This window comes from Anguilla anguilla, chromosome 10, assembly GCF_013347855.1.
Source record: "Anguilla anguilla isolate fAngAng1 chromosome 10, fAngAng1.pri, whole genome shotgun sequence".
Lineage (NCBI taxonomy): Eukaryota > Metazoa > Chordata > Actinopteri > Anguilliformes > Anguillidae > Anguilla > Anguilla anguilla.
This window is the reverse complement of record NC_049210.1, coordinates 33166465-33180970: the sequence shown is the minus strand read 5'-3', so window position 1 is coordinate 33180970 and position 14506 is coordinate 33166465. Positions and strand designations below refer to the sequence as shown.

The following is a 14506-nucleotide window of genomic DNA, read 5'->3' as shown; positions in this document are numbered from 1 at the left end:
GTGAACTACATGCTGCCATGGGAGAAAGAGACAAGCAGAGGGTGCAAGGTTTAGACCTTTGTTCCTCCCAGCCTGGGTCAAGCACATATTAGGTCCTAATGGTGCTGGAGCAGATTTTCCCCCATTGCCTGCCTGCCTGTCCTGTCTAGCCCACAGGCGTTCATGTAATGTCAAAGTAAAGCATTCTAGTCCTAAATAAAAAAATCTAGACTATAGATTATAATGGATATATTCCCTGGGTTCAACTCTAGTCTACATTTAGTGCAACTTGCAGCACTTTTGCAAGACCATCACACTTGTACATGCCTCCCAAATTTTGTGAGTCTTTGAGCATAGGAAAGGGGCGAAAATCTAGCGAGAGGTGGAAGAAAAATAAAAATAAGAAGAAGAAGAAGAAGAAAAAGAAGAAGAATCTCAGCAAGAACAATACGGGGTCCTATGCATCCTTGGTGCTTGGCCCTCTAATATAACAGATCTAAATAAATTTGAATAGATCAAAACAAATTGAATAACATGACTTTGTGAGCGCCTTAGGTCCCAGCATTAATGCAAATGGACCATAAAGGAGTCCCGTGCCGTGGAGCTGGAAAAGTAATGGCCTGCTAACAGAATCTTTTAATAAAAATCGAGGAGTGGGTCTTCTTTTCATTCTGCACTGCAAACGGTCATATCCAGAGGAAGTTATATATCTCACTTACCGTATTCATTAATATTTTCATAAATGAACGATCTGCGTGCGTATTTACTGCATCTGCTTAAATGTAGCGCCTCGCTCAAGGGTACAATGGCCAATGGCAGTGTCTCACTTCAGACTTGAGCCTGCAATCCACAGGGCATGTGCTGCTTAACTTAACTAGGGAAAAGTGTGTGCCCCAATCCACTCTACTGTGTGTGTGTGCATGTGTAAATGTGTGTGTGTGAATATATGTATATTTATTCTGTGGATATATGGAACTCATATGAAACTCATATGAAAGGTTGCACTTTGCAGACACATACCACATGTTTTCAGCCTGTCATCATGTGTAACAGATTATTATGTCACCTATTTCAGATGGTAGAGTTAGCTTCCGCTGTTTGGTCTCTTGTAGTGTTTTGTAGCTGTGCCTGCATTACAGAATACTGGGCCCCTATCATACCAGGCACAAAGCGGGTGACAGGCATGTGTGTGTCCATGTGGTTGTGCCTGTGAGTGAATTTTAGAATGTTGCTAAGAGTCGACAGTTGCAGCTTGTCGTGTCGAGAGCGTTCGGTCTGGACTGGGCTAACTAATATGTGAATGAGTGTTCTGAAGTGAACATTCTAATGCTGATGTAACAATCACGACCGGTAATTGAAAGCAAATGTGTTCTAGAACACTGACTTTGAATTTTGAAAAAAAAAAAACCATTCCAAAAGCCTACTCTTCCAGGGGTTACATGGGTGGGCGAGGGCAGATCTTACTTTGTTACACTGACCACAGGCATGTACATCACAATGTACACACGTTGTATTACATTACTTTCCATTCTTTTAGTGGCAGCTCTCATCCAGAGCAACTTACAATGTAGCAGAAACACAGAAATAATCTGCACACCCGACTCACGGCCGTTACAGGGAGATTGAAGCGGAGTTTGTCATCGAGCGTTACCCCCTGGGCTTCTTGTTGCAGAAGAGCTCTGAACGAGCTCTCCTGTAGCATCTAGATTGAAGGAGTTGCACGCACCATTAACCTCTCCGTGCCTCTCCGTGGGGAGGTTAATGGTGCGCCATCCATTTTGACTGGCAAGAGAACCCCCCCCCTCTCCCCCCCCCACCCCCCCAACCCCCCTTCAGAGGACGCAGTCAAAGACAGAAAACGGTAGAGAGGCGCTTGTAAATCTTTTCTAAATAAACATAGCTCAAAGAAGCCGTCAGACAAAACGCACCCTATAGACTTTCTCCTTTTTTTTCTCATTGAGCAGACTCCCTTTTCCGCCGAGACACTTGTTTTGTGTAATGTTGTTTCGTAACGCAGTCAGATGTTTGCCGAAGCGGTTATCTCGCTCGGGAGCATGACGGCAGCCTCTTCGCCGGGATTGCAAAACCTGCAATCTTAGGCTTACAGGCCTCGCTCGGCTCCCTCAGCGCCGCGCCGCACTGCCGCGGCGGGGCCGCTGCCCGGGCCTGTCACCGCGTTCGGGGGAGAACAGCGAGGGCCTTTGTGTTCGCAGTCTGATGTTCCTTTAATGATGGCGTCAGGTATAGCATACAAACGCTGCTGGTGTGTTTGTGTGTATGTGTGTGTTTATGTGTGTGCGTGTGTGTGTTGTGTGTCTGTGTGAGCGTGTGTGTGTGTGTGTGTGCATCTATGTGTGTGTGCGAATGTGTGTGGTGGGTGTGCAAGTGTGTGTGGTGTATGTGTGTGTGTGAGTTTGTGTGCCCTATGCATGTGTGGTTTGTGTGCGCATGTGCGTGTGCATTTGTGTGTGTGTGTGTGTGTGCGTTTGTACGTGTGTGCGTGTATGTGTGTGAGTGCATGTTAATGATCTGGTTTCTGGGGTACACAGTCGCTGGCCTGCCTAATGTGTGTGGGACGGGGGGTACCTGGGAGTTCAGGGAGGGGGTAGGTTGGTGGTTGTAAGGGGGGGGGGGGGGCTCCTCAGTATTACTGAGGCCTGTTGCAGACAGCCCCACTGCACTAGGCAAGAGAGCGTCGGTGCAAGGGTGATTTTTGAGGTCACTGGCTCTGTCCCCAGATTATCCTCTGTCCAACTGGTCACCTGAGACGGGGGCGCAGGGAGGGGATTCCGGAGAGCGCTAGAGGTCAAGCAACGAGTCGAGGAACAGCTGTCAGGAGAGGGAAGGAGGGCTGGACAGATGATGGAGGGAGAGAGAAAGAACGAGGGAGGGGGACAGATAACAGGGAACAGAAGAGAGAAGGAAGGGAAAAGAGAAGGAAGAAGAGAAAGAACGCTAGAATTAGGTACAGGGGGAAATACAGACACAGAGGGAAGGAATATGTAGCTGTAAGTACTGTATGCATAGTATTTTACATTTGAGTGATATGTACTAATTGTGTCTCATACAAACAAAGCATGTTGGTTGATGGGAGGAAGCAGAAAGATAAGAGGGGAGAGAGAGAAGGGGAGAGAGAGCAAGAAAGAGAGGGAGTGAGTGAAAGAGATGGAGAGAGAGAGAGTGCAGAGCGGAGAGATGTACAGGAGGGCTGATGTATTCCTGTCTCGTCCTGGTGGAGGTGTCGGGAGTTCTGTGGAGGCTCCAGCTGCTCCGTTAACCTTGCGGGCGTCACAGCGTTCGACGACGCTCTGGGCCAAAACGGAGGTGCCGTGGCGATTTGTCTTCCCCTTGCTTTGGGGTGTCATCCTTTCATCTTTGGCTACAAGAGGGGCCTCCAGAGAGGGAGAGGGGGAGAGAAAAAGGAGGGAGAGAGAGGAGAGAGAGAGAGAGAGAGAGAGAGAGAGAGAGAGAGAGAGAGAGCGAACAGGTTGCCTGTGGGGAGAGGTTCTGAGTTAACCACAAGGCAGCATCTTGGAGTTCTGTTTTGCTGCAGTCAATGACACACATTTGAGCAGCCATCTGAAAGTGGCAGATGTTGGATTAAGCTCCTAGCTCACTAACCGTATCTGTACCCTCCACTTCACTGCCCCCCCCCCCCCCCCCCCCCCCCCCCCCAGGGTCAAGCCCAGAATACACAAAACAAACTGCTGTCTTTTTAAAAACTTAACCTCTCAAAACACAAAACTCTCTTACAAACACACTTACAAGGCACAGGCCTTCAACGGATGCAGCAGAACGGTTTCTTCCTTTCTCCCATGTAGGTTAAGAAAAAAAAATCACAAAATCAACTGCTGCATGACAAAAAAATAAACTGTGTGCTGAAGAGAAGCTCTGCACCCACCTCACAAGCTCAGGAACTCTGGAATCTTCTTGTGAAGACCAGAAAAAACATCAAAAGAAAAAAAGAGTGCGACTTGCACCCCCCCTCTCCGCCCTCCCTTTCCTTCCCCCCATCCTCTCAGCATCAGCTAATCCTAATGACTGAAGCCTTATTTGATAGTTAATTTAAATAAAGAGGTCAGACCTGGCGTAGTGAGGGGTAACATCTCACTAGGATATCAGTACCGAAACTGCTCCCCCGAAACAAACAGAAGGCCTAATGATCCCCTCTGTGCCCACATTTGGGCTCTTTGCAAATTTTCGGAGCTCTCAGCTCCTTTAAAACCCCCCGGAGATGTGTTTCCTGATTAAATTTTCATTGGGACTGTTCTGTCCCGGCTTCTGCCGCTGTTCCTAACAGAGAAAAGAAAACGGTTTACAAACAGAAAAAAAAGATAGAGGGAGCGTGCGTGCAAGGGAGAGGGAGAGAGCGATTGAAGGAGAGAGAAAGCGGTGGCAAGACGAGATTCAGCTGAATTTTTTGGGCCGATGGGAAGGAAGGCGAACGGATGGGGGTGCAGATTTCCCGGGCCTAGAAAATTCTGCCAGTCCAACAACCTGAGATGAACCCTGCCGTCTCTTGCACTTTCATTCCCCGCTCACCCTGTTATTGCTCTCCGTGGAATAAAATAAATAAATGAATAAAATAGGCTTCCGCCCGTTTAAAGGGGCCCACCTCCTTCGTGCTTTATGCAAAATGATGATGAGCGTCACTGGTTTGTACGGAGAGAACATGGAGTGGATCTGGAGAGTCGCGCACAAACACGTGCACGTACGCACAGTGACACGCATGCATGCAGACATGCAACCACATGGACGTGGGCATGCACACATACACACGCACACTCATACACATACACACGGTCATAGACACTTTGCTTGTACATACGGTACGTGTGGACACACATGCAGTTTGAGACAGAGAGAGAGAAAGAGGAGTGGAGATTGGGTTTATTTCGCCAACAACGTGGTAGTTTCCAGGCCGGGTTCTCTACCCTCATTGTGGAAAAACAGCTGCATCTGGGGTCAGTCCGCCCTGCTCCCTCTTCTTGGCAGTTAGCCTAGCTGCACGCAGCTTGCGTCTCTCGCTGGTACAGCCGGGAGAGCCTAGAGCCACAGTGACAGATGGGTTAGATCAACACCGCAACAATAATCGACAATAATGATCATAATTCATCCGCAAAAGCATAATCCCCAGGTGCCATTCAGGAACGCTCGTTGCTGCAGTTACCTCAAGCGAAGCGCAGTCCCCGAAATTATGGCTATCCAGCCTTACGGTTTTTTACTGAAAAAAAAATGCAATATTAAAGGAGAGCTCATCAAAAGCGCACCATTGGCTGTAAACCATTGAGAGAAGATGTGTACAAAACATGCTGCCCCTTGTAACAGATGGAAACAAATGTAGTTTACATTTGGATGTCTACTTCCTTGTTCCGCGTGCTGGGAGAAGTCTAAAGAGCTGCCATACTGAATGCTCATTTGCATGCCTTCGACCACAGTTTGCTATACGCGTTAAATACTGAAGCTAGCACGATGCACATGTACGACAGTTAGCACGATGTGCAGATAATGTACAGCAGTTAGTATTATGCGCTATTACCACACTTAGTGCTATGCTCAAATACTGTAGTTAGCGCGATGCAGAAATACCAGAGTTAGTGCAATGCACAAATAGAGCAGTTAGCACAATGCACTGATAACATACAATAGTTAGTATTATACTCTATTTCCACAGTTAGCGCTGCGCTCAAATACTGCCGTTAGCGCGATGCCGAAATACCAGATTTAGCACAATGCACAGACTCCACAGTTAGCACTGCACAATTGCCACAGTTAATGCCATGCACAAATACCACAGTTAGCAGGTTTCGCACATCGCCCAGTGTGTGGTCTGGCTGTAAAAAAAAATGTCTGTTCTGTCAGACTTGTACCATCCATGTTGCCATCCACACTCACTATACGTTGGTGTGGATGTTAACATGGACCTGTTCAAACAGTGCAGTATATCAGACTGGCAATCTGTAGCTTGCCGCCGTGGCTATTTGCACATGAGCTTCTGTGAACGCCGCTGGCTGCTAGCGGTGGAATGAATAATCGAATATCGATTCCAGGCTGATTCTGGGCTTCTTGTTTTTTTGCACAGACGGGAGACTCCTTCTCTTACTAATTGGAACTTAGAGGAAAGTACAGGGGAGGGAAGGGGCCATTGATTAATTAATTAAGTCCTTAATTAATTTCTTAGCATAATACGGGTCTGGGTTGTAAAAGAAGCCCGAGGAAGAATTGGGTAACATCTCCAGTTCAGTGTGTTGCTGCTGTGCAAACTGTTTGTTCGTGTAGTCATTGTGTGTATTTGGGTTTAGCATAATTTCATGGAGATGGGGACAGCACGCAAGCTACAGTGTCTGAGCTTCCTCTTGCTAATAATCTATCGTACGGTGGCTCACTGGAGGGAGAGAGCCATGATGAATTTAATGTAGCTTTCAGTGCAGTCTGAGACCATCATTGCAAATCTTGTTGTGATGTAATACAGAGCATTCTGGTTTGTCCAAGCCCAGGACTAAATTATAGAACGAGCGTGTCTTATGTAAGACACCTCTTAGCAAAATGAAAGCCCAGCTCATCTTTGAACACTGAATTTAAATGTTTGCAACATACCATAAAAAACAGTTGCATGTACATGTAGCTAATGCCATACATACAGTATAATGTTTTAATTGACCACCATGAAAGTCAATGAACATTGTGTAATATGCCATTTATTTAAGTTAAGATGAATTTATTTGTTTTCTTCACGCTCTACACGCTCCATTGTGTTCCGTGCCACAGTTTGGAAACTGCAGGTGTTGAATATGTGCTGTGTTGCAGATGCGGTCTCCCTCTAATTAAGGTGTAGCTGGCTGTCCAGCCATCTTTTACTGTAACTGCACACGGGGGGGGCACGAGTGTTAAGCTGGGAGTTGTGGACCTTAATGGAGAAAACAGTTTACTGCTGCGTGAATTAGGTGGGGATCCATCCCACCTACTTCAGCTCTGTAAATGAATTAATTTGAGGTCCACGCTGTGTTTTCACTTAAGATGCAGCTGACGTTTCTATAGATTCCAGAATTGTAAAGATAATTGTACTTGATGAGGGCAGTTTGAATCTTTACTTAACTTAGCAGGCCCCACACACACCCCACCCTCTCACTATCTCTTTCCCTCTCTCCGTGCCTCGTTCTGTCTTTCTCCCTTTCTCTGTGCCCCCCCACTCTGTTTTGCTGTAGCTCTGTCTCCCTCCCTTTCGCTCAGTTTCTGTTTCTTTCTCCCTGTATCTATCCCTCTCTCGGTGCCTCGTTCTCTCTTTCTCCCTTTCTCTGTGCCCCCCACTCTGTTTTGCTCCAGCTCTGTCTCCCTCCCTCTCGCTCTGTTTCTATTTCTTTCTCTTTCTCTCTCTCTCTCTCTCTCTCTTCAATTTTATTCGGTGTTCAGTTCAAATCAGATTTATTGGCATGACATATTGCACTGCACTGCATTGTAATGCTAAAGCACTTGAACGACATCAGCACAATCAGTGACAGTAATAGTAATATCAAGGGGGTGGAGGTGGGTGTTAATTACAAATTGAGCAGTGATGAATGCAATGATGAATAATAATTACATTGATCATAGCTGCGAGAACAATAACGTGAACTGACCTTGCCTGGGGCTTTAGTGGCAGTTCTCAGTGTGAGGTCATGTTGCCGCACCATACTCCTGCTGTCTGTGGTGTTGTTAGACTGATTTACCTGTCTTTGGGGGAGAGAGGGTATTTCAGACTTTTCTGAAAATATTGTTTTTCTTTTTATTATGCTGCTGACAATGTAGGAGAAATGTGTGTAGGTCTATGCCTCACCAGTCTCTCTTCCTCTGTCTTTCTCTCTCTGAATCTCCCTCCCTTGCTCTGTCTCTCTCCTCTTTTTCTCCCTCTCTGTCTTCCTGCTCTCACCCTCTCCCCCCCCCTCTCTTTCTCTTCTTTCTCTGCAGGTTAGCGCTCTACGTGTACGAATATTTGCTGCATGTAGGAGCTCAGAAAACAGCTCAGACCTTCCTGTCAGAGGTAAGCGGGCGTGTTCGTTATTTACGGCCTGGGGTGGGGGGGTGGGTGGGGGCAGGGGGGGGGGGGGGTCTGGAGGGACGGTTGTGCCTGGAGTGCTCGCCTCGGCCAGCGTTCTCCAGCTCGCCCACTAATTGAATTACACACAGACGTAATGCTGAGCAGGCTGGACGCACCCTTCTCTCGGTGCCCGTCTAATGGGATTGGATGAAAGTCTGAGCTCAGCGGAGAGGGAGCACATCACGAGCAAAAAAAAAAAACGCGCTATGAGCAAAAAACTTGTTTCTTGCCAAGCCCTGTGTTGCCAGATCCTTGTTGATTCTCTTGCCAAAATATTTTCTCAAACCCCCCCCGTATTCAATTAGTTCCTTGCCTTGCCTCGCCTCCATTTAAGCTCCCCCCCCCTCGCCACTGACTCCCATGCACCGTTTAGATTTTTTATTTGTTTGTGTTACAGGGACAGCATACAGCCATTTGACTGTCTCACAATTAAATGTTAAGCTACACTGTTGCTTGTACTTTTTTCTTCAGAGGCCAACTTGGATTATTTTTTTTCGATCCTCTGGAATAATCCCCCAAAATGTAGGGTTTACTTTTCTGACCTGGCAACCCAATCTACGGCATTCCATGGTAAATATTCCTGTGTGCACCTAGAATTTGGAGAAAACAGTGATTGCGCTCTTCTCTTTGAAACTGCCTTTGAGGGGAGCGGAGAGCCCTCACTTCAAAGGTGTTCAAAGGCGGTGCTCTACGTCTTGGGCCAGAAGGTCTCCCGTCGTTCTCTAAAGTTGAAAGTACCGACACTGACTCCGCTAAAACACAAGACGCTGATTTAGCGAGCGCACTGGCAGCGTTCGAACTGAACCGCGCCTGGGCTCACGGAAGCGCTGCTTCTTTTTTTTTTTGCTCGGAACACGAGGTGAAAATTCACACCTTGCGGTTCCCTCCGGAGATTCCAAAGATAGCCACTGATTTCATATGCGAGCGAGCGCCTCGGTTAGCTTGCAGCCCTGTCTTGCCTGTGGGTTTCGAGCGCTGGGCGTGTTCAGGCAGCTTGCGGTGGCTGGGCTGTGGGCGAGGCGATAAGTGGGTGTGATGTCAACTATCGGTGAGTCACGTGACTCCCTGCCTGTTTTCCCCTGCTCACCGCAAGCACTCAGCTAAACCAAGGTGTTGGAGAATTGCAATGCCTTCTGGGTAATGTAGTTTCCTGTGGGGGAAACAACAGTTGCCTTGCATATGGCCTGTTTAGTCTCAGTTCCCCTGACCCCTCAGGCTGGTTCTGAAACCTAGAGTGAGAGTGTGATAACAGCTGTCCTGACTCCTCTGCTGTCATCATGTTTGTAAGTGCCAAACACACTGCGTGGTAAATTTAAATGCAGTTGTGTGGGACACACGTATAACACCTATAACCTATAATTACTATTTTTTTTAGTGTAACTCTTTTTGACTGAGACTAGAGGGAGTTTCCCAAAAAACAGTATTTTCTCCTTTCCTGATTGATTGACTGATTAACTTGCTGACTGTCTGACTGACTTACACACTGACTGACGGAATGACTAGTTGACAGCCCTGCTCATTATCTGACCTAATCAATATCTGACTGACTTACTCACTGACTGGCACTCTCTGCATGAGCTGCTCATTGGCTGACTGACTGATTGGTGGACTGTCTGACTGATTGACTTACTCATTCTCTAACTGACTTGCCGACTGATTCACGCACTTTCTGACTGGTTGTCTGACTGGCTGACTGGCTTCCAATGTCAGTGCGCGTCACTCCTAAAGTATCTGCAGTCTTTCAGTAGTTCAGTTCAGCCCTGCCAGGCTGGTGCCGTCCTCACCCTTCCCATGAGGTGCAGTGGAAAGTAATCTGCACTCAGACAGCAGAAGGGTTTCCATGGGAGTTCAGAGCTTGATTCCTCCTGCTCTGATTGGCTGGCTCCGCAGAGGCTGTTTAACGTGTGACACTAGTGCGTGGTGGTCAGTACAATTACATTGCAGAAAATTTGAGTTTTCAGGTGTGAGGGGACTGTTTTGTGTGTGTGTGTGTGTGTGTGTGTGTGTGTATGTATGTGGATACATGCATGCGTGTGTGTGTGTGTGTGTGCGTGCATACATGCCGGCGTGTGTGCGTGCATGCGTCTGTGTGTGCACGAATGTGTGTGTGTGTGTGTCTGCGTGCATGCAGGTGTGTGTGTGTGTGTGTGCGCGAATGTGTGTGTGTGTGTGTGCTTGCAGGCGTGTGTGTGCAAGAATGTGTGTGTGTGTGTGCGTGCATGCATGCAGGCGTGCGTGCGTGTGTGTGTGCGAATATGCGTGTGCGTGTGTGATTGAGAATTGGAGTTTAAAATATGCTGTACGCAGTTGTGTAATTGTAGTCGTGTTTTTGTTGGCTTGTTCGTGCAAAGACTTGACGTAGACGGCACGGCCAATTAAAGACGTGACGGAGACGGGTAGAAAACCTGGCGAGCGCACAGGCGCGTCGTCATTCCCTGATTTAGGGGTGCACTGTCCTGTTTTCTTGCTGAGAGACAGAGGAGCAGCAGAAGTCCGGAGGCACATTTCTCCAGCGCACGCAGAAACGAGGCGAGAGGCAGCACAGGGTTTTTACGGACCACCCTCCTCCGCTCGAGCTGGTCACATGACCTGAAATGCGACAATCTAAAAAAACCTCAAAATACACTTTAAGCCCTGTGTGTGTGTGTGTGTGTCTGTGTGTATGTCTGTGTGTCTGTGTGTGTGTGTTTGTGTGTCTGTGCATGTGTGTGTGTGTGTGTGTGAGTGGTGTTTGTGTGTCTGTCTGTGTGTGTGTGTGTGTGTGTATGTCTGTGTGTCTTTGTGTGTTTGTGTGTCTGTGCATGTGTGTGTATGTGTGTGTGTGAGTGTGTTTGTGTGTCTGTGTGTGTGTGTGTCTGTGTGTTTGTTTTTAATTTTTGTTTAATCGGGATAAAGGACGACACGCCCTTGCCATTTGCGTGGTGCCGCTGACTTTGTGGAGGAGTTTTGTAAATCAGGTTTACAGAGCGAACAATGCGCGGTGATCTCACGGTGTTTGCTCCTGAGTCACCCCACTTCCACAGCTGAAAAACAGAGAGTAGTGTTACAAGGCTGGCGAGAGGAAAAGAAAGAAGGAGAAGGCCGGGGTTACGGTCAGTTCAGGTTAATTAGAAGGTCCAAAGGCTCACAAGGAAGTGCTCGGAAGCCTGGTCAGATTACAGAAAAATGTGTCAAGGACTAAAAATGTCTGAAAAACGTCATGGTCCCTAGAACAAGCCGTGACAGTTTGTGTTGACATCGCACGTGGTACAAGCGGCATTGAAGGCATGTAATAATTCATCTGCCCTTCTTTTCTGGCTGCTGTCAAATTTGTCAATACCTTCGAACGAGGAAATGATTTGATTTTATTGTAATTCCGCTTCCTAATTCAGCTCTAAGCATAATATATGCATGCGCAGTGAAGGCACTGAATTGTAATTGTGGTGACAGTAATCATTTGCATTACGTTGCATTTCGATATGTAAACTTTGTAGCGGAGGTTTACCGGCGCAAGGTAAGCACTCAGGCGCCAGAGCTGTTGATGTAAGTGACACTCCTTAATTGAGATGCGTCTCGTTCTCTCTTGCCCATTCATGTCAAGGAGAACAGGTGACTAATTCAGCGTTAATGTTACATTATGTACACACAGAGCACGAGGCAGGCCGGCCCAAATAAATCAATGTGGTTAGAAGAACAAATGTATTTTAATGGGCGCCTGGATGAGCTCCAATATCCTAACTGTAAGGTTTTGTCCTGCCTCTTTCATAATTGCTTTTCTAATTACATCTCATTAAAGTGAATTGATCTCCCTGAATGTGCTCTCTTACCTGTGAGTGAGCGCAAAGTGCTCGGAGCCAATGACCGGCTTTCGAACATAATGGGGTTTTCCCACGATTCCGTCTTTAGTGCTTAAGGGTTAGGCTGGATTTGCTCATTTCTCAGCGCCGGGAGCGCGCAGGAGCAGGAAAGGGCTCACAGGCGAGGGTATGAATCCGGGAGGTTTTAGGGTTGAAGCCCAGCTTTGATCTTGCTTTTGTAGCCTCTGCAGAGACACTTAAACTGAATTGCTTCTTTAGACACACGGCTGTAGAGGTTTCCCATTTGTAAGCTGGAAAGTATGTTAAACTGACCTGGATTAGACCCCTCTGCTCAACAAATAAAGGAGCACCCTTGGGTGATGTCTGTAAGCTGTCATCCAGGGACTCAAACCTTCAGCCTTTCCTCCCTTACTCAATTTTCCCTGTCATTCTATGTTTGCACTCGTTTAAGAGGCTAAAAACAAAAATTGATGTAATGATGGACAGGCAATTCGGCCCATCTAGGCTTGTCATTTAACTCCGACTGGAATGTCTCCAACACTGTGTCAAACCTGGACTTGAATACTGCTAAGGTCCCTACTTCATCACCTAGCATGCCATTCCACACACTGCTCTGTGTAAAAAAAACTTGTAGTTTTAGTTTGTAGTTTAGCTTTAGCTGATTCTACCTATGCCTCCTTGTTCTTCTACCGACAGAACTCGTCCCCTGTTGAACTCAACATGTGGAGGCAGTGTGGGTGTAATGCGATGTCATTTGCCCCCCCCCCCCCCCCCCCGCCCCTTTGCTGTGACATCACAGTGAAGGTCAGGAATCCATTGTGTGTCTCGTCCTCACATTCCGTTCTCTTTTTTTCTGCCAAGATCCGATGGGAGAAGAACATCACGTTAGGGGAGCCTCCGGGGTTCCTGCATTCCTGGTGGTGGTGAGTACCGTTGTATCTTTTACAGGGACAGATAAAAAAAACAGAGGGGGGGGGAGGGCAGGGGGGATTCCTGCATATTTAGTTTGTGTACTTTAATGAAGCTTGATCTCCTTTAAACAAAGGAGGAATCCTTCTAAACAGGCGGGATTACGGGATTGTAATTAAGTCCGTGGTCTGCGTCCTCAGATGTTGCCCCGTGCTCCCCGAGATTTCTATGAGGAACACGGTGCAGCAGTCGTGTGAAGTGATAATTAGATCCACAGGTGAACCGATAAGTACATCCGCAGGTGAAATGATAAGTAGGTCCACGGGGGAAATGATAATTACATCCATAGGAAAAGGCCCCTTAACCTTTCAAACCTGCGTACTCCAGGAACTGGAATGCCTTGATCACGTGGCGATCACAAGTGAAGTTTTTTTGAAAAAACAAAAAACACAATAGAGTGTGTACGCGTGCATGTGTGTGAACATGTGCGTGAGCGTGTGCACATGTGTGTGTGTGTGTGTGTGTGTGTATGTATGTGTGCGTGTGTACATGTGTGTGTATTTGTCTGTGTGTGCAGGTGTGTGTGTGAAGGTGTGCACGTGTGTGTATGTGTGTACCCGTGAACATGATTGTTATGCGTGTGCCTGTGCTCATTTGTGGGAATGTGCGTGTGTGTGTGTGTGTGTGCGTATGTGTGTGTTCTCCTGGCGTGCTCATCCTTTGCTGTGTTGTTGCAGTGTGTTCTGGGACCTGTACTGCGCAGCCCCTGAAAGGAGAGAGACATGTGAGCACTCCAGTGAAGCCAAGGCCTTCCATGACTACGTGAGTGTGAGGGGGGGATCAAAAGGTGGGGGGGGGGGTGAGAGGGGGGGTGTGGGCACTGGCCAGTAAGTCACTTCCTCTTCTCATTCAATGGGCTGGGCTCGCAGGCAGCTTGGGGCATGATTTTCTGTAAAAGAGGAAACACGTCATCTGCATATGCAAGTTTCTTTGACAGTCCAAAAAAAAGGAATTTTTGACAGACTCGTGTTGTGGGAAAGACTTGTTTCCTTGTAGGTGCAGACATTTCAACGGAGGATGAAATGGTCGTAGTATCAAGAAGCAAAGCCGGATAGCTGTGACATGATGTGTTGGCGCTTCGCAAAAATTTGTGAACGTGTGAGTGATAAGGGTTTTCGGAATGGACACGGCTGTGAATGTGCGAATGGTATACGCTGGGACACATTACGCCCTGCTGTGTACCTAGCTGTTTAGTGTGAGTCAGCCGGCTCCCCAGCAAACACAAAACATTCTCACAGTTTTGCTGACATGTAGTGACAATGTTACCACAGTGACAAAACATTCCAGTCACATTGTGAGAACGTCCATACTGATCCTGGGTCAATGGGGCCTACCATGACCTCAGCCCGTGTGCGCTTTAAGCTATTGACAACTTTGGTGGTGAATTTACAGGTTGTGGCCTTGTTGTTATTGATTTCCAGTTGTGAGCGGCCTGATAAAATGCACCTGGAGAACATATCAAAGTACTCTAGCTCAGCCAAGTGGAGGCAGCCAGAACCTCCTATGAATGTAAATGAGAGATGTCTACAAGTTCAGGAACATCTCCCCCAGAGATTTTTCTGGAGAATGTTCCCCGCTCTAACCAGGATCTTCTGCAAAACATTTCAAATATCTTCTTCTTTTTGTTGAATGACAGGCTTGAATTTGTCACAAACTTTTTCCCAGAGCAATCTCTGTATTTATACCT

At 47.3% G+C, this 14506-nt stretch overlaps 1 protein-coding gene across 4 annotated transcripts in view; it reads left to right on the top strand.

Annotated features, from left to right (window-relative positions):
* si:ch211-130m23.3 (uncharacterized protein LOC558547 homolog) overlaps window positions 1-14506 on the top strand; it is a 103698-nt gene that overhangs the window by 27882 nt on the left and 61310 nt on the right. For all 4 annotated transcript variants that reach the window (XM_035379607.1, XM_035379608.1, XM_035379610.1 and 1 more), the window contains exons 2-4: window positions 7924-7996; window positions 12712-12773; window positions 13497-13581. In XM_035379607.1, coding sequence (XP_035235498.1) covers window positions 7924-7996; window positions 12712-12773; window positions 13497-13581 — 220 coding nt within the window. The remainder of the gene's footprint in view (window positions 1-7923; window positions 7997-12711; window positions 12774-13496; window positions 13582-14506) is intronic.